General features: G+C 36.8%; 1 protein-coding gene across 2 annotated transcripts in view; it reads left to right on the top strand.

Moving 5' to 3' along the window:
* Ptprr (protein tyrosine phosphatase receptor type R) overlaps positions 1 to 20,536 on the top strand; it is a 250,661-nt gene that overhangs the window by 227,158 nt on the left and 2,967 nt on the right. The window contains exons 11-14 of one of the 2 annotated variants that reach the window (XM_010617487.2): positions 467 to 577; positions 1,897 to 2,054; positions 7,039 to 7,152; positions 8,554 to 8,840. In XM_010617487.2, coding sequence (XP_010615789.1) covers positions 467 to 577; positions 1,897 to 2,054; positions 7,039 to 7,152; positions 8,554 to 8,593 — 423 coding nt within the window. In that variant the 3' untranslated portion in view covers positions 8,594 to 8,840. Of the gene's footprint in view, positions 1 to 466; positions 578 to 1,896; positions 2,055 to 7,038; positions 7,153 to 8,553; positions 8,841 to 20,536 lie in introns of those variants that run through there. The other variant, XM_010617486.2, reaches the window with a different exon arrangement.

Here is a 20,536-nt window from a genome sequence, read left to right as displayed (position 1 = left end):
GATATTCTCACAGACACATTAGTCGGATGAAGCAGTTGATGGAGGTGTCTAGCCTCAGTCACTGTAGGAAAATATTCCTTTTATTTCCAGTCATCACAGAATCAACTCTAATATTTAGATTAATGCCTTAATTTACTTTTAAGTAGTTCTTAATTTCTCTGCAGAGAAATTTCTCTGCCTCAGTATTGTTATTTTGGGTATGCAATTAGTAGTGATAGAGTTTGACAAACACATGTAAAATTACTTTCTTTGAACACAACATTATTGAGACAAAATTTGCATACCATATAATTCATCTGTTTAAAATGTACAGTTCAATAGTTTCAGTTTATTTATAGAATTATAAAAATTGAAATTGATTTTTAATTTAAGAAATAAAAAATCATTTCAAATACTTAAAGTATAAAGGCTTCAAGGCTAGCAAAAGTAATTAGTATTCACTGTGTTCTTTTTTCTCCTCCTCCAGAAATGTGTGCTATACTGGCCAGAAAAAAGAGGGATATATGGGAAAGTTGAAGTTCTGGTTATCAGTGTAAGTGAATGTGATAACTACACCATTCGAAACCTAGTTTTAAAGGTAAGATTATGTAGCCATAGTTATCTACAAGGTAGATGAGGTTGGCGGATACATTTCTACTCTGAAATTATTTATCCTACTAAAAATAACAGATTCAACTTGAATTAAGTCATGAGAAACTATAATCATTCCCTTGTTTATTCCACTGTTCTTGGCTACTATTAATATGTGGAATAATTAAATTAACATGAGTAGACACTAATGAAGTTAGCTTTGTGTAATGTTTGGCTCTTCTAATTTGAATTAATAAAATATCTCTGATTTAACCTTCAGAAAACCTTTAACTAAAAGCTTGTGCTGGAAACTACCACGACTCTTTTTTAAATGTCATTTTGATCTAGGCAAATTTAAGGCCTGGAAGCTACAAAAAGGAAAATCTGCACTGGTGGGTGGCAGTGGGAGGCAAGACAATCCTGAAGTGTTGATGAGATCTTCAAAAACAGAGTTATAGTAATTTATAGGGACTTTCCCCAGACCAACTTATGTCATAGAAAAGTTATCTTATTTAACTCATTCCTGAACAGATGTGGAGGAATGTTGCTATAGTTTTATTTTTGCTTATAGAGAGTAAACATCCTGAAGATGTTAATCCTCTCTGCAGCCTCATTGCTGAGACAGAACCACCACAAAGAAGAAAGTGGAGGCACAGCCGCAGTGATGGTTTTTATGTGAAAGAGTAGCACAGGAAAGCACTTACCAAAACCTATTTTCAACATAGACCTAGTCCATACCAGGCCTCCACCTGCACACTGGGTTTTAAGATGATGTGTGGGGGCTGTCGCTCAAAGTGTTTCCAGTTTAGGAATTCCAGATAGTTCTGTTCACAACTGGGATTACTGCTGAGTTAACCAGAATTTGGGTTGTGTGTATGAGTATTTATATTACTGAATACACTGGCTTATATGTTTATAAAACATACTGGTTAACATTTTTATAAAGAAATTGTGAAGAACATTCATAGAGCAAAAAAGAGAGTACATCCCATTCTTTAAGGCTATATTTTCACCAAGAATTTTATTTATTATAATAAATTTTAAACATATTTTATTATAGCCTATGACATATATCATCAATATTATAGATACAAATATAGGTCTCCGCTTCATAAATGCAAGATTACCAAGCATGGAGGTTAGGATATTTACAGTAAAGCTTTCTCAAGGTGCAAGAATATTCTTCAGAAGTCTTTCGAGATTTTTTTCCACCTAGAAATAAGTTGCCCGGAAGATGGGGGTTATAGAAGGCATTCAGGATTGTGTTTTAGATGAATTTGAGTTCCAAAAGTGAGTAGGGCATTTGATGGCTGTTGCTATTTTCAGCAAGGAAGTCACACCCAACATGTGAAGCATTACTGGTACACCTCATGGCCAGATCACAAGACTCCAGACAGTGCTCAGCCCCTTCTACAGCTCATGCTGGATGTGGAAGAAGACAGGCTTGCTTCTGAGGGCCGAGGGCCTGTGGTTGTCCACTGCAGGTAAGCATAAACTGATCTTTCTGCCCAAGCAACTGGCCATTATTTGTAAAGTCACAGAGCAGGTATAAGTAGGATTTTGCTTCCTAGATGTATCTTTGTTGTTTAAATTAAGTGCTTTTTGAAATCAATTAACTTCCTAATATTTGAGTCTTAAGATAATGCTTACAGAAGCAAATTAGCACTTTTAGGACATTTTTAGCAAACAATCATGCAGTGGACAAAAATGCAAGTTATAAATAAATTTATTCATCTAACTTGAAACTTACATTGATTCATTTCCTCTCATCGATCTCATATACACTGATTTTTAAAATTATTGTTGGCTTTTGTTGCAAGATAGCACCAGAACTTTATTTGGATTGTCTTGATTGATTGATTTATTATGATGTCAAATTTGGTAAAAGACAATCAACAGTTTTCAAAGTTATTACATGAAGAATAGATGAAAACAGACTTATAAGCTGGGAATTGTGGAAGTGGCAGTTTATTAAAAGAAAAAAAGTGCTGCTATCATACCATGGGGTATAAAACCAGAACCGTAGTAGCAGGTGTTGCTGTTAGTTCCCACCCTGATATATAAGTTAAAGCTCAACTCTCATAATTTCCCATAACTGATACATTTCCCTTTGTTTTCCTTTTAATGTGACCAAACTAAAACAAGTATTATTTCAAGTTATTTATATGATAAACCATGTAGCTGCCTTACTTTTTCAAAATAATTTATACTGCTTTTAATCTCATTACTCTTAAGAGAGATTTACATAGCATCTTTAATACATAAAATATGTTATTTTAGATTATCATTTTAGCCTCCTTTTTTGAAACTTTATGGTTTAATTAAAAATAAAAATTACTACATGTATATTTATCCAAAGGCATCATTATCCTGTTACTAGCCTTACTCTAAACTTAGCTTGGAGTCAAGGAAAAACAACTAATTGGCTGCACTTTAGGGTTGAAATTGTCCCCACCCAGAATCATTAAGCACTCAGGATATCTAAATTGAAATAACCACTACTGCTGTAAAGCCAGGTTCCCTTCTGATTGCTGTTTCTAAGAATGAGGCCTTCTTTTTTCCAGTCGCTCAGGGTCCAATGTTGACAGTTATCTTTGGCCCTTCTTTCAACTCCAGTCCCAGAATCTAATCAGTCACCAGATTGGTTTTCCCTTCAAAGCTTCTCCTGTAATCACCACTTCCTGTCCAAGCACCCCAGTTCAGGCCCTGTGACCTCATCCATGTCATTTAGAAGTAGTTGGCTAATTGCATACACATACCCTCCCCTCCTCCACCCACCCCCCTATCACTGCGCCCTACCCTGTGCACTTCTCTGGGATGTTGTTCCTAAAACTGTGTTTCATCACTTGGAATCCCTGCCCAAAACTGGTCGATGGCTTCATATTTCCTAGAAAAAAAAATTCCTTAATCTTGAATCTTCGAATAAACCAGATGGATCAGTGAGCTCCTTGAAATTATTTGAGTAAATCTGAGTACATAAGCCTATGTGAAATTTTTCTGGAGTGGAAGTACATCATTTTCATCAAATTCTGGAGGGTAAAAAAAGCAATGAGACTGCCTGCCTTCTATATAAGCTTCCAGAGTATGTTCCCAATTTTATTTCCCACCATTCCACTAAAATTATTTTCTCTTCCAGTCAATCTAGTAGACTTATTATCACAAATAACATATTATGTTCTGCATCATTTCATCCTTCATACTCTTGCCATACCTGGAATCTATAAGACTTTATAAAAATATACAGAGAATGCTAAATTTTTTAATGTATTACAGTAAAAACATGTTTCCATTAATCCCCCTTAAAATGTTCCCTCTCACTTCAAACACACTTATCCTGTCATTCTTGCCACTTTCTGAAGCCATTCAGGAAGCCCTCTTTCATGAATATATTTATGAGATGTGATTTTTAAAAATCCAGTAAATGTTACTGTTAAGCGCTATTCAGTGAAAAGGCAGCCCCATAAAAACATTATGGTGCATCCTCATCCATCTTACTCACTAAATCTGGTACCTGGTGACTCCTGGCTCTTCACAATCAAAATATCATAAGAGATAAATGTTTTGAATTGATTCATGACACGGAGCCAGCCACAACAGCACAATCAAGAACACAAAATAAGACTTCCAGAACTGCTTCAGAAAGAGGCAGGAAGTGTAGGGTAAATGTGTTCAAAGTGTGGGGGGGACTTTGAGGGGCATTAAGAGCTATGTGTCCTTTACTCATAATTTTTGTTAATTTAAATGTACATGCATTTTTAAATTACACTTTCGTTTTCCATCCATGACAGCCAAAATGTCTGCCATTCGTAATACAGCTCAAATACTATTTTGTCAGTGAACAAGTGCTTTATAGGTATTTCAGCTAAAAAATGACCCATTCCTTCTGAATTCCTCTGCACTCACATTCAACAAGAAACAAATGCCAAATATGAGAAATAAATGCTATTTGAATGACAAGAGGGGAGAAATTAATTCCAACCATGGGAATTGAGTAAAGCTCTAAATATCGGAATAATATTGAAGTAGGTCTTAAAAAAGGTTTTAAAAGGTGGTGGAAAGGGCATTTCTGATTAAGAAAATTTTAACACAGAAAGGAAAGTTAGAAAATAAGACATTTTTTTCTGTGATTCACATAAATGAGACTAATAGCACATATGGTGGAAAAAAGACAATAAAAATACATAAGCTTAAAAGTTAGCTACCCTCAGATGTTTGCAAGGTCAAGAATAGCATGGTAGAGAGGTCAGATGTTACACTATAACAAATAGGAGCAATCCACAATTTCTGAATAGAGAATTTTGTTACTCAGCTTTTCAGCACTATGACCAAAGTATGTGACATAAAAGAGAAAAGGCTTATCGGCTTATCGTGGCTGGCTCCATTGTATTAAGACCTGTGATGAGGCAGGAATATTGTGAAAGGGTATGATACAGGAAAGCTGTTCACCTCATCGCACCCAGGAAGCAAAGAAAGAGGAAGAAGCTAGAGAGGAAGCAGGTTAGGAACAAGATATATTTTTTATAGTAATGTCTCTATCGCCTACTTCCTCCAGTTAGGCATCATCTCTTAGCGGCCCCTCAGCTGAGGATTCTCCAGTGGATTAATCCATTGATGTGGCTGGGGCTCTCACAATCAAATCACCTCTTCCAGCATTTCTTAATCTAATTAAGTTGACAATCAAGATTGTCACAGAAGGGATATAATGAAGTCCTTATTTTAAAAAGATGAACCTAGAAATTGTGTATATTGTGACTTAGTCCAGAAGAAGCCATGAGACTTGGAAACCATAATCAGAATATTGCTAATCATGAAATAAGAAAATATCTACAGAGAGAAAAGCATGGATTCCAAAAGCTCAGTGGAGACAGAAAAAAAATGGTAACAGGTTTGATGTGGGAGGTGAGAGAGGGGGAGATGTTGAAGATGGCTCCAAGATTTCTAGGCTCAAAAACTTATGGCTGACTGGTAACGCCATTGAGGGAAAAGATAATTAATTCCATTTTGGACAAACTGAATTTAGTGCACGGAGCAAATGTAAAATAGTAACAGCAAGAGTTCCAGCTAAAGGAAATTTAGTGTATGTTTCAGAAAAATTTACATAAAACCTAGTGGAGAAACTGTGGAGGACAGGGCAGGTTGTTAGACTGATTGTAGGGACATTGTCTTAGGTAGATGAGTCTGTACACTTTCTAAGACAGGTGGTTTCTATTCAATTCTAACCTCTTAATAAATGACGTGGAAATGTGTGACTCTGGTACATCTCTCCCAAATTGAACTGGACTAACTTGAACTGGTTATTTACTGGACTTTTCAACAAAGTTCAGGTCCTAATTATCCTTTCTAGAACAATTACAATGTCTCTTCACTATTCTCCCTATCCATGTCCTCTCTCCACCCCACTCATCCTACTACTTATGACTAACTGAAAAAATATATTTTAAGCACTTAGCACAGGTCTAGGTTTGTAATGAGAGTCATATTGTTATCACTATTAATTGTAACAACTAATTTAGTACAATTTCATTAGATTTAAAACTTTATTTTTTATAAAACAAAGTTTGTCTTGCAACACTTTATCATAATGAGCTGCATCTCTTTGGTAAAAAATAAACTATAGAAACATTTTAATAATCAGAGATTCAATACAAAAACTCACCACTCCTAAGTTCTTTTTAATATGAGCAAAGAGGCTGTGGATTTAGCTCAGTGGCCCACGCTGCCTTACAAGCACAAGGTCCCGAGTTCAATCCCCAGCATGGCAAAAAAAATGTGAGCAAAGACTGCCAAGAGAGAAGTAGTTCACTTTTGACTGAAAACTGTCTTTTTAAAAGAATATGTGTCTATTACAAACTGTGCCACTATAAACATAGGTAAGCATATATCTCTGTTAAATAGCCCATTTGCCCATCAGTTGGAAACTCGATAAAGAAGATGAGGTTTTTCTATAAGATGGAATAGTACTCAGCCATAAGAATGAGAAATTAGATTCATTCATAGGAAAATAGATACATATTGAGGATATACTCCTAAGTGAAATAAATAAGTCACACATGTGTAAGTACCAAATAGTTTCTCTGGTGTGAATAAACTGTAATAGTACATAAGATCCTAATGATGTAATGGACAATATGAAATAGGAAGAAAAGGGCTAAAGGTGTAGGGAAAGTGGGAAGGGTAGGGGAAAGCTAATAAGGGAAAAGAAAAAAATATGAGAAAATGAAAAAATGGAAATGAAGTGTTTGTAAATGGGGAGGGGAGGAGGGGTGACGGGAGGGCAGGGACAAGGGGAAAAAATGAGACCCAAGATCTGTCATGTAAAGGTACAAGATCCCAATAATGAACGTAACTGTACTGTATACCTAAAATGTACCAATAAACTCAATGAGGAAAATAAATAAAAATAAAAGAATATGTGTCTGTCACACAACCCCTCCCCCAATCTTTTCACTCCTCTTGTTTTCCTTTCAGTGCAGGGATTGGTAGAACGGGGTGTTTCATTGCTACATCCATTGGCTGTCAGCAGCTGAAAGAAGAAGGAGTCGTCGATGTGCTGAGCATTGTCTGCCAGCTTCGAGTAGACAGGTCAGTGTCCGGGAGACTCACAGCATTCACTTGGGATCAGGGTTACTTGTCACAACTTAATCTGATCTGCCTGACTTCATAAGTACGCCATGCCTTGAGGTCCTAATCTCTGTGTAGATTCCTGTAAAACACTAAAGAATACGCATTCCATTACAAACGCATTGAAGGAAGTGTTATTTAACACCAACCATCAAAAGTCCAAATACCAAAACTTACATTTAATCTTTCTTCATTCCTAATACCGATTATTTATGGTGTCTTATATTCCTATTCCTTTATTTATAATTTGCATTCTTATTTGACTTAATTGAATCAGTTTTTTTTAGTTTAGATCTTTTCAAAAGAGACCTATGTGCTATTACAAAGAGTTCCTTTTTTAAGTCTATATATTTTAATTGTGGTACAACACACACAACAAAACTTTCCATCCTAGTCATTTTTAAGTGTGCAGCTCAGTAGTAAATACTTTCACATTGTTGTGCAATCACTCCTCGGAACTTTTTTCATCTTACAAAACTTTGTACCCAATGGACAACTCCCTGTTCTCTTAGCCCAGCCCTTGACCACTATCATTCTACTTCTGTCTCTGTGACGTTGACAATTCTAGGTATCTTTTAGAAGTTGGATCATACTGTACTTGTCTTTTCAGTCTGGCTTATTTCACTTAGCACAATATCTTCAAGTTACATCTGTGTTGTAGCATGTGTCAAACATCTTTCCTTTCCAACACGGAATAATACCCATTGTATGCCTAAACCTCATTTTGTTTATTCATGTGTCAGTGGAGACTTGGGTTGCTTCCACCTTTCAGCTGTTGGGAACAATGCTGTTATGAATATGGATATGCAAATACCTCTTTGAGAACCTGCGTCCAGTGTTGGTGGGTATAGTATGTACCCAGAAGTGGGGAATGCTAGATAATATGATCTTTTTTTTGAGGACCAGTTGTACTGTTTTCCATAGGGGCTGCACCATTTTACATTCCTATCAACAGTTGTACTAGACTCTTAGTTTCTCCACATCTTTGTCCAAACATTTTTTTCTGCTCTGTTTTAAAGTAGCCATTCTAACAAAAATGTAATTTATATATTTAGATGGCTTGATCGTCTTTGTGATCATCTCTGCTTGTTTTGCAAACAAAACAAAGCATCTTCTCTTCTTTGCTGTACAGCTAAACCTATGTTGATCAATGGAAATTGAGTCAGTGATGGAGAAAGGGAGCAGATACTTCTTGAGATAGAGGGCAGAGAGGAAGGTGAGCAGCCATCCTCCACTCAGCGGTGCAGTGCGCCATGTGAAAGAAAAGATGTTCTGAAAGGTGGAACTACAAGGCTCTCTCTCTTTTTTTTTTTTTTTTTTGTTCAAAAGCAAGTATATTTATTACTCATTTCCTGCCCGCAGCATTGCTCTTCACGCTGCAAGTACCGCCTTAACACGATGAGTGAGGTTCCTTGCCCTCCTGGAGTGGACATACTAATAGAGAGACAAATAGGAAACAAGCAAAGAAATAACCAAGATGACTTCAGAGAAGAATAAATACCATGACATGAAAAAACAAAGAAAGGCATAGGAGCTGAGTCTCCTGGACTGTAGTTCTATGATGCTGAGTTCCCTAACTGCAAAGTTATAGTTGTCTTTTAGAATTTATTCAACAATATTTATTGAATACCAACTGTGTACTGCATGCTTAAAACTTCAATAAAAGAAACACAGAATTGTTCTGAAAATTCAAGTGCATAATATAAAAAGGTATTTAGAATAGGGTCTGGCACATGGTGATCCTTCAATAAATGTTTCCCATATTATTATCATCTTCCTTATTTTTAATCTTAAGTCTTTACAAATGCATCTGCTACCTCTATTTTCTCTTAATTTTGACTGCCTTATTAGAGACTTTTGATCATGGTAGTTAAGATTTTGGGCTCTGTAAACAGATTGCCTGAGTTTGCTTCTCAATTTCCACCACTCTCTGGTTGTGTGGTCTTGGGTGAGGTACTGGACTTTTCCATGTCTTGGTTTTCTCATCTGGAAAATGGAATTTATAATAGCATATACTTCCATTGCTTTTGTAAAGATTAAAAGAGATAATCTATGTAAAGTGACTGGAGGATAGTTTATACTCAGTGAAGTTTAACCAGTTACCAATATATGTAACAAGTAAACTAAAGGCCTATCTATCTGCAAACTGTATATACTAATGAATTATATATATAATATATATTATATTACATATAATGGGATTACAGTAACATTTAAATGAGATTAAATCGGTGCTGTACTTAGAACAGTTAAAGTGTATTTCTTAACCTCACGTTATCCTCTCGACATGTTTTGCCCCCACATGTAACTGCTCCAAAAATATATTTTTTTGTCCATAGAAAGATCAGTTCAAATTATCCCTCCTTCTTCTCTTATAATTCTGTTAGTCTTCTCAAACCTCCTTGTCTTCTGTCCAACAATGTCCACCCAGGCTGAAACAGGATCAACTTGCTTCACTTCAGATTTCGGGACCTATTTTTACCCAGAAGTTTCCTAACTCAGAGTAATGATCGGGACCTAGTGAACTCAAAGCTGCTCCCACATTGACCTTGATCTCTCCTACTTTGTAAGTCTGTAAATGGACTCAAATTTCTGAGTGGCTCCAGCCCATACCCTTGAGTTTTGCTTTAATAAAGTATGTGGATCTAAACTGACTCTGAACCAAACTGGCCTCCAGCTACGCCTGTGCTAATGCTATTTGGAACAACATGCGGAGAAACAGACTTGTCTTGCTCACTATTTTGGCTCCTGCTGCTGTATGTTCTTCCCTCTCATCCTCCTTCTCATGTCCCTCCCACCCACTCTCGTAGCCTGACCTCCACCTTGGGTTCCACTTCGCAATCACATTCCCTTGTCCAGTTCACCAAATTGTCCTCTAGTTTTGAATGGAATAACAAATACATTTTTTATGCCCTATCACAATGCCTCCTCTATCTTCTTTTCCTTCCTAAAGCAAATGGTCAGAAATTTTGGCCTTGGCCTTCTGTCCCCACCAAGGTCTTCCCACGGTGCTAGTCTTTTTACTCTTGATAGCATCTTCAAAACACGCATTCCTCCGCTGCTCAGAAGCCTGTAGTCTCTCTGTCCCCTGAATTTGAATAACTGCCAATATGTGTGTTGAAATCTTTCTGTTTATTAATCAAGACCCCTTCCACATAAATTCTTTCTGAGCAGCTGCTTCTGTTGTTTATGAAGCGGAACCTCTCCTTAATGTTCTCCTTGAAAGGTCTTTCCTTCACCTTCCTTCCTTCACAGGGGTCAACACAGAGCTTTCTTCTCTTGCCTCTTTCTTCAATTGTACCCTCTCCTAGTGACTGTGAAAAACAAAACAAAATGTTTCTGCTTCCCTTCATCTCATCTTACTTCTTTTTCTCATTCATCTTTCTGGATTCTCGTTCTACCTCAGCTTTATCTTGACACACCTTATTTTTAAAATTGCAATTTGGGGCGGGGATTTAGCTCAGCGGTTCGGTGGCCTGCCTTGCAAGAGCAAGGACCCGAGTTCAATCCCCGGTACAAATAAATAAATAAATAAATAAATAAATAAATAAATAAATAAATAAATAAATAAATAAATAAAATAAAATTGCAGTTTGTAGCTCACTATTCCCATTGGCCTTCACCCATGCTGTTCAAGGGAGAACTAACCTCCAAATTCCTTTTCTTCTCTTGCAGTACATCTTTCTTCATCTGTTCTTCAAACCCTGTTCCCACATTTGGATTTCCCCAGCCATCCTTCCCTTCTGCTCCGAATCTGTCTTCATACATGCCAGAATGCATTATTCAACCCACAGAACTTTATCTAATCATGGATTTCCACCTTGGTCTTCGATGCATATCTCTCATGTAACTACAAAAATAAACCCAAGATTAGGAAAATAATGATTCCTTGGACTCATTTTTTAAAATGAGAAAACAAAGAATTTAAGATATTAAGTAACTTATCCAAGGTCATAAGCTTAGGAAGCGGTAAAATAGATCTATTTGGAATCCAATACTTCTGATTTCTAACTATGGATATTGGAGGTAGACATAAAGAGGTTCTTATAGTGCTTATTGTGAAACTGATTGACAAAAGCATATCTCTTGGATAATGTTCTACCCATTAAAAGAATGCAGTGACAATAAGACATCATAATTTTAAAACAATATTTAGTACGCATGAGAGTTGTTTATGAATACATGGATTAATATTGTCAGAAGTTGAATAATACAATTTGAGTAGCACAAGAAAATTCCTTTATCTCAAAATATCTGTCTATGGAAGGTGCCTGAACTATGCAGATTTAATGTCTAAAACACTGCTATTTCAGAGTTCAACATTAGTTAGGAAAATCATTTCATCTTGATATTCATAGAATATTTGGATTGGAGGTGAAGGTAACTCTCTATATCACCTTGGCTATTCACTCTTTAAACGAGGTGACTCTCTTTCGAATATAATAGCTAAAGAAGTTGTAAGTCTGCACTTTATAAATATATTCAGAACTTAGTTTGTAATGAAGGGGAGTAGAAAAGAGTGTTCCACAGGCTAGGAACACCCCGATAAGGCCCCATAGCCAAGGAGGCTGGCAGACAAGCTCTGTGCAAAGAAGAGTTCTAGCCTGGGATTCTCAACCATGGTCACATACATAATTTCAAGGCCAATTATAATATGAAAATTGAGATCTTCTTTTTTAAAAGTCATACAATATTTGTAGATGGCAACAAAAGAGAGTTAAGCCCAATGCAAGAGGAGGTCTGCATGACTTTACACATCATAAACCCTTGAAGCCAGACCATTTTGGGGTGTTTTTTGCATGTTTGTTTGAGAAATCCTATGTCCTGTGTTACAGATCCCAGAAAGTTCTGCTCAGAGTGGTGTTGCTGAATCATGGGGTAGTTCATTCCTTTGACAAGCATTACTGAGCACCTCCTACTAAACATGTACCAGGCACTTGGGCATAGAATGGTGAATTCCCCCAACACACTTCTCCAAACTGTTCCTTAAAGGCCAGTTTAATGAATGACATTTGTTGAGAGCCTTCTAAGTGCCAGACTTTCTAAGATAGTACTCTCCAAAAAATAAATTTTCAATTAAATTTGACAAAAAGCTACATATTTCATGTCTTAGAGCCCCTGTCCACTTGGAGATTCACAATAAGCATTAATCCACTTGAAAATCCAAAAAGTCCTCCAGCATAGAAATCCATTTAACTTTGTTCAAGTGCTCTTTTACATTAATCTGACCGCACAAAACTTTCCTCCACTGTTATCTAGATGAAAGGGAAAGCATTGCAATAAAAAAATTTCAAATAATTCTTCCAAGAAGTTTGGTGGTAGTAATTTCAGCCTGAACCTAGACCATTAAATAAAGGAAAAGGAAGAGTGGAAATGGCTGAAACATCCAGTGGAGTATAATTAGGAATATGAAAGAGGGACTGTGTTTGAGAAGGTGACATTTTGTACTCTGCAGAGTATGGTCTTTTCTTAATCTTTCCTGCACTTTTTAACAAAGGCCTCCACTCACCAGTGTTGCAAGGCTGCACAGGATGTATCTTCTCTCTCTAATCTGCCCCTCATCACTTACAGCTACATCCTCTGAGAACTCCTGGAATGGCGAATAACAAAAAAACAGGCAAGGCAGTGATTTGGGTATGTGAAATCTGGACTGTTTCATGATAAGTCAAGACTGAGCAGTGGACAGGATTAAAATCCTAAGTCACCCTCAAAAGAATTATAACGCATAATAGTTGTTAGTCAACAGGACAAATATAGGCCATTTGTACTCAAATTGCATGTCATCATTTTAGCAGTAAACGCAAATGATCTGGTTAAGAAGTGGTGTGTTACACTGAGTGAATGCTTCCAGTAAAACAATGACAAAGCCCTTTGGTAGAGTTCTTGTTTCTCCAGCAAGACATTATTATTATTGTCTTTAGGGAAACTTCTATTAATAGATGTTACTGTTCTCATAGCAGAGTCATAAGTCTGTGATTCTCCTTTTAATAATAATTTTTAACATACTTCTAGCTAAAATAAGATTTTTTTTCTAAGTAGTTCAAATTCAGTGCAAGTCACCCACGAGTGTTTTATTTAGGAGAGTATTAATGAATCATCTGCTCATGCCCATGATATTCATTTTTAATTGAAAGGTGAAGGGGTTAATGCAGTCATTGGAGTTGAGCATTGTCTGGTGGATCAGTGAGCCAGCAGCCCCGGAGAATGAGGGGTCAGCCATCCCAGGACCAAATGATGAGGAATTTTATGCTAACCCTGGCTCTTCCCCTAATTTTTCTGGCACCTCTTCTGTCTATAGCAAAAAGAGAGAGGAAGCATGGTAGTTATGAAGACCCTGTTTTAGGAGAGAAATAATTCCTGGAACTCCATCTGATATTTCTGTTTTGAATCCCACAATGCTTGTAAATTAGTTTTCATTCTATGATTCAAAAGAACACCAACATATATTTGAAACTGAGTGATACAAATACTGTATATGCATATTTATTTGATCTACCAATAATGTTAGGAGTTCAAGTACATGTGAGGGTTTCTCCAAAAAGATGCCTCTTCCATCCTTGGATTCAGTGATTGAGAAGAGATCAACACACTTTCTAACATCCTTTTCATCTGTTGCTTTCTTTGAGTCTTGAACTTTTATTTCACTAGGGACAATAAGGTGGCAATAATGCACATAACATTTGCCCAACACCTAGTAGCACAGCAATGGCTCAAAAAGGTTTTCTCAGGAATATCAAGCAAACCCTTCATTCTTAAAAGAGACTCCAAGATCAAAAAAGGGCAAGTTATGTCACAAAACAAGGTCACATATAAATTTTGACTTTTTTTTCACATTCTGAACTGAACTTCTAATTTTGCTCAAATTAAGTTAGCCAATTTTTTGATTTGCTTGCCAGAAGACAGTCATTTTCTAGAGTGGGAGACTTAAATGGATGAAACACAAAGTTAAGAGACAAGTTCATATGCTAATGCTAATGCTTTAACAATAAGCCTGAAGTAGTTTCTATATAAACCAGGAAAAACTGCTTGCCTTAGATGATTTTAGCTTAGATTATGTATTATTAATATGCAGATATGACACATTTAATGAACTTTCTACTGGTCAACATGGCTGTGATAAAGGATACTTTTCTTAATCACATATCCTTATTAACAGACATTTACTATACATGCATGTCAACAATTTCCAAAGTGTAGGTGGAGAAAAAAACCCATAATGTTAGAACTAAACCAAGCAGTATAATCTCTTTTCATTTCTTAGAAAGCCCTTCCATATCTTACTTAAATCTAATCTCATCTACAACTAAATTGTTGTGACTGCACCACCTACCTAAAAATTCCAATTGTTGTAGAGCTAAAACAACCAGTTTCCACTGTAGGTACCTCCTAGCACAAGAGATTCATAAAGACTATGTACACCAAGGTTGCACAATATGAGATAGTGACAAAAGATCACTTAACACTGACTGAAAAGACATATTGTCCTTTTAAAAAAATAATAATAACCTATAGAAATAAAGTGGTCCAGAACACTCAGAAAATATATCATAGGCACTATTGGGGAATGATTAAGGAAAGGATATCTAAGCAGGGAAGAAGGGACAGATCCCATGGCAAGTTGACCTAAAACAACTTTTTCCTTGTCATATTTCTTTTAGTCCTACTGGTATCACCAGACACTAGAAGAATTTAGAAACAGAATTTGGGAGGTGAAACATATAACAGAATAACTGGTTCCAAGACTTTTTTTCTTTTTCTTTTCCTCTCCTCCAGAAGCAAGAAATAATCTGTCTAATCCTCCTTTTTTAGAGCTAGTAGTGAAGTCTGTAGCTGTCTTTGTACATCTTTACTTTAAGTTGGAATGACATCTAAAGTCCTCACTTCTGCCTTCCCAGACAGGATTAAAAAAAAAAAAATGCTTCCAGTGTGTGTCATAGTATTGTCTGAATGTTTTGATTAGTCACTTTAGTTCAGTGATTTTCTTTTCTTATTTCCTTATCTATGGCAATTTTAAAAGGAATATACATGCAATCCACTTCTTAGGCTGATGTGTGTCCCCCAAATATTCTTTGATTCTAAAATCTAATTAAAATAATTTCAAATCTAAACTTTCTGTTTGATGCTATAATTTTATCAATGTAGTCTTATATTTACCTGTATGGCTTTGCATTCCCAACCAATCACAAACTTACTCTTAATTAGTAAATTTTAAATATCTCATTTGAAGATCAGGAATTCAGCATTTTGGTTCTTATTTAAAGGATATTTAGAGAGAAATCCCTAGAAATTGATACATTGGCCTTATAGTTTCTTGGTGCATAAGGAGAGCCTTTTGTAAAATGAGTTATGCCATTGGAGTCTTCCAAGGAGGTTGGCCAGGGCAACCTCTTCACTCTCTCTTCCCTGCTAGGAGTTAATTGAGGTTAACCTGAGTATTCACAAAGCAACCAATTTTCAAGGAGAGTAAGTAGAACTCAAGATATATTATAGCTGTCACTGAATTATCATTTGATCTGGTCTGGCTTTTGTGCACTACAACATGTTAGGATACACCTATTTCAGAGAAATGTTCACAATACTTGGTCAGAGTCAGTCACACTTATAAGTTCTCCCTTCTTATGACATCTGTGTAAAGTCCTGAAAAAAACCTCTGGTGGATCAGCTCAGACATACTTTACAGCTGGATCCGGGTGAGGGAACAGACTTGACTCACACGCCAGCTATCAGAGGGTTACCCATGAGGCACATTGACATCCACACCTTTTGTTCTAAATTTACTGTACCAAACTTTACCAAAAGAATTCCAGATTTGAAAATAATAAAACGCAAAGGAGCATAAGTTCCATTGTTAGCCCAGAAGTGAGTCACCACCACAGAATTTCTTCTGTCTACTGATTAGACCGGATACGGGCTGGGCGGCACAGCAGGAAAGGGCTGCAGCTCTCTGTGTGTGTAAGTTAATAGTCACAAAAGGTCACAGTTTTAACTTGTTAAAAACCAAATCTCTCTCCTGGGCCTATGGAGAGTTTTTTTCCAATACACTCTCCTTCTAGCAAAGGGAAAAAAATCTTCATTTTCCCCTCCTCTTCGAGCTTGTGTTTACCCCCAGCTGAGAAAGCTACGTGCTGCCTAGCATGGAAAATGATGTGAGGGCTTGACAGGGCTAATGCGGTATGAGATATCTGACATTTCTAGAATCTTTTCTGGCCTGATCACATGTAGTGTTCATATTCTGTGATCTCCAATAAATCAGAGCCACACAGCCAACACTCCTTTTGCAATAAAGGAAACTACTTTTTTCCAAGCCATAGGATGGGCCATAATTAAAGTGAACAAATAATTTATCACCCAAACTAAGGCACTTCTGAGTGAAAAGTGACCTTATTAATAGGCACATCAGAATAACAGCAGTAAATCATGACTGCTCCAAGGAACCCCAGAGTTGATCAGCCTAGGTAAAGTTAACTAAGCACCTACAAGAAGAGTAAGAAAAAGAATAGCAAGCATCTATTACTACTTAATAAAGTACAGCCACTATGCTAAGCATTTTGTGAATTATCTCATTTAAGCCTTGCACAACTTGAGACCTCATTAGGTAAATACTACTTGCCAAGCCAATGGTTTTCAAGCTTTTGTGAAAAATGGAAAACTTTTGGCAAACAAAATCTTCCACGAAGCACCAATGAGGAAGACTAATAAAAGGCACAACTGCCTTGGTGAATGAAAGCTGAGATTAGTAGCTAGTCCTGACACCTAACCTCTTCGTCTGCCCTGTTAAGGGCCTGGACCCTGGGTTCCTGGGAATTCTGAGAACAGCCTGTGGCTAGCCCTTGATCAGTCACTTATTTAACCTTTACAAGCAGGTGACATCTGTCATTAATGTTATTTTATAAGCAAGGAAAACCAGGCTGGGAATAATTAAGTGATTCGTCTAAAATCATACAGTTAGTAGATTCAAAAGTAAGGACTTATACCTGAGTCTGCCAGATCCCAATTCTACTACTGCACCAACTGCACCCAGTGATGCTCTCATCCAGGCTAATGAGTAAGTTTTAAAATATTTGGATCTTCCCATCTAGACTCACCAGACCTGAGCAATCTTATAGTCTCTGCCAGGTTGGTTCTTAGTTTTGCAAGGCCTTCAGAAGTTTCACCTGAGAACCTCCTACCCAGTCTTCTTTGACCACATAGTACCAAAGAGTAACACTAGCAACAATAATAGCTAAGATTTATGGAATTTATATGAACTTGCCCGCATGCTACACACTTTCAATGGATCGTCCTATTTATTTCTTACACAAATGCTGAGAGAGAGATTCTGTTACTTTATTACTTCACTGTTTTAGACAGGAAAACTGCTTACTGTAAACATTATATAATAAGATAAAGCAGTGTTAGAGGTAGGATTCACTTTGACAGTAGTATATGGGTTTTTGTTTTGTTTTTTTACCTAATATACTTTGTTCCCTCTGGTGATGAACTTGACTCTGCATTCCAAACTCTTTCATAGTTAATTAGTGTTCCCTGGCCACTTTTATTTGACCTCAGTAGTAGTTACTCTGGCTTCAGGTGTTAGTTTTCCTCAGAAATAGATTTGTACTAAGGAGAATTTTCCAAGCAGGGACTATACTTTAATATGTTTGGCAATGGTGGTAATTTCAGGCATTCTGTGTAATGATATCCCAACTATTATGGGCCCAGTAGCCTACTCCACTGAAATATCATCTCCACCACAGAAATCTTTTAAAGTCTTAACCTTGGTGAAGTTTAAACTATAACCAGAGCAAAGGATTGTTTTAGTGCCTGCTCTTTAAATGGCAGTTGGATGATGATGCCTTTTAAAGGAATAAAAAGAGCAGCCCTCCTTCTTACATCCCAGAACCAGCTTGCATGAGGACTTTGCATGATACGGATTTAGATTCCAGGAAGTTCATGGATTCCCCTCTGACGCAAGAGGTGCCAGAGACTCAGTCAGAGCTACACTGGAGGGGGTGAATTGCTACTGAAGTCTCTTGAAAGTTCAATCTAACTTTATTCATTTATTCCATAAAAGTGCTTTGCGTACAGGCTAGCTTCCTGGGTTTTCCTTACTTAGGCCAGGCTAAAAAAAGTCTGCCTGCCCCATAATAGAGTAATATCTGAAGAGCAATCCTAGGTTTTCTGTTCTTACAAAAGGTGACAAAATATTCTATATACTATATTCTATATATGAAATAGAGAAATGACTATTTTCCAAGATGATTGCCAGAAATTTCTGAATTTGAACCAGACTCTCTTTTTCTTTTCTTTTTTTATAAATGACTTAAATGAGATATAACTAATAACTGTAGAAGGGAGGGATATATTGACCGATAAAAATAATAACTCAGTACACAAGAACTTTGCGCTAAGAACAAGTAACTAACAAGTTTAAATTAACCGGAACAAATAGGAAGCCCTGTATTTATTTTCAAAACTTCAATAGCAGAAGTAGGGTATGGGAGAAATCTATTTTCACATTCAAAGAAATTATGCTGAATTTTTAATTAACCTGAGTTTTCATCCAAACCCTAAAATGCTTACTGAGCACCAGTGCCATGTAGACATGGTGGACCTTACCACTTCATGCATCTGCAAATGCAAATTCATACATCAATGGAGAAAATGTGTTCACAGGTTGGAGAGCATCAGGAGTAGACACAACACTCAAAGAAGGTCATATTTGATAAAACAGCCTATGGAAGGAGGAGACAGGAATGGTGAGTGACAGGGAAACCAGGCAGGACAGAAATATTGAGTAACTACAGGATGTTTAGTCTAGAGAAGAAAAGATTATGCGACTTTGATGGTTGTTTTCCAGAATTTAGAGAGCTATTGTGTGACTACAAGGGAAGCTTTAAAACCCATTTGGGTTATTCCAGTTAGACCAATGGGTGAAAGTTGAAGAAGGACAGGTTCATTCTGATATCTTCAGAAGTTTTTCTGCCAACTTCAGAAAAGCCTGAGAATTCCAGCAGAGGCTAACTGACCATCTATCACATACCCAGCTTCCTTCTGGAAAAATTAGAGTTGTTCAGTAATTGGTATGAATGCTCTTTGAGGATCCCTCTTGATGCCAGTTCTTTCATTTTCCAAATGAAGTGCAAAATAACAGAACTTTTCATATACTTTCCTGAAGCCTTCAGAACAATTTGAATCTTGCTAGCTACAACCGTGTTTTGCCATCTTCCTCCCCTTCACTGGCTGAAATCACCTTGACTTAGTTAACAGAACATCATAGTAAATCTGTTCCATCCATTCAAATACACTGCTGACCTACTTAGGGTAAAATGTGACTCCATTCATCCACCAGTAGGACATGTAAATACCTGTTCTGACCAGGACACAAGAAAGGGAAATTTTTGCTTCAATGTGAGGTAAATGGTGAAAGAAAGTTTACAGTCCAGAATCCAAAAGATGGAGCACATGCAAGGTTCCTTATACATCCTACAGTTCAAGGCAGGTCTTACGGTCCTCTGATCCATTCAAATACCAGAGGGAGGGAGGCAGCTCTGCGTTCTCTGGAGCTGTGCTAATATTTACTGCATCTCCCAAGCTGCACAGCCCAGGCTGGCATCTTCTGGACACTTGCTATGTTTTCAGATGTGCCCAGCTGTCACAGTATGGCTAAGAAAAGAAAAAGTTAGCATGTCCTCAGCTGGCTATTCGTGCAGTAAACTTTTGACCAAGAAAGACTCAGCCAACAAAGTGTACAATTCTAGGGGGAAAGACTAATGAAATATTTCTGCCATTAAGTTTCTGTCACTGAAAATTATGAATTTACCTCTTTGTTTCTTGCCAAATATATCATTTAAGCTTTATGTTTAACCTGCCTGATGAATCGCTGTTTAGTTTACAAGGTTGAATTTACTGCTTTAATATTTATAGAGTTGACAAGTAAACACAGATACAAGCTCGGTTTTAGCTATTACCATTAACCAGAAGTCATGTGACAGTTGGGCAATGTATCTTGTTTCTAAATTGAAAAACTTAAATGATCTGAAAATTATTTTGAATGGAACTAGCTAAAACAAAAAATTAAACTAAAACAAAATCAGTTGTACGATTCCAGAGTTACAGAAACTTTTATAGGACTTCAAATAATTACTAACAATTAGAAGTGATACTGTTTTACAGTGAGCAGTAAATATACGTGATATTTATAGCAATATCTGATAACTTTATCAAACTAAAGAACCATAATTATAAGCGAAGCACTGGTTTTTTTTTTCAAGAAGGCAGATGCCTTCCACTAATTCATTGACAGGCAGCAGCACCACTGAGCTAAATCCCCAGCCCCCCTCCACACACACACACACACACACAC

This window comes from Fukomys damarensis, unplaced genomic scaffold (assembly GCF_012274545.1).
Source record: "Fukomys damarensis isolate Sample0158 unplaced genomic scaffold, DMR_v1.0_HiC HiC_scaffold_15, whole genome shotgun sequence".
Classification (NCBI taxonomy): Eukaryota; Metazoa; Chordata; class Mammalia; order Rodentia; family Bathyergidae; genus Fukomys; species Fukomys damarensis.
This window is presented reverse-complemented; position numbering and strand designations above follow the sequence as displayed.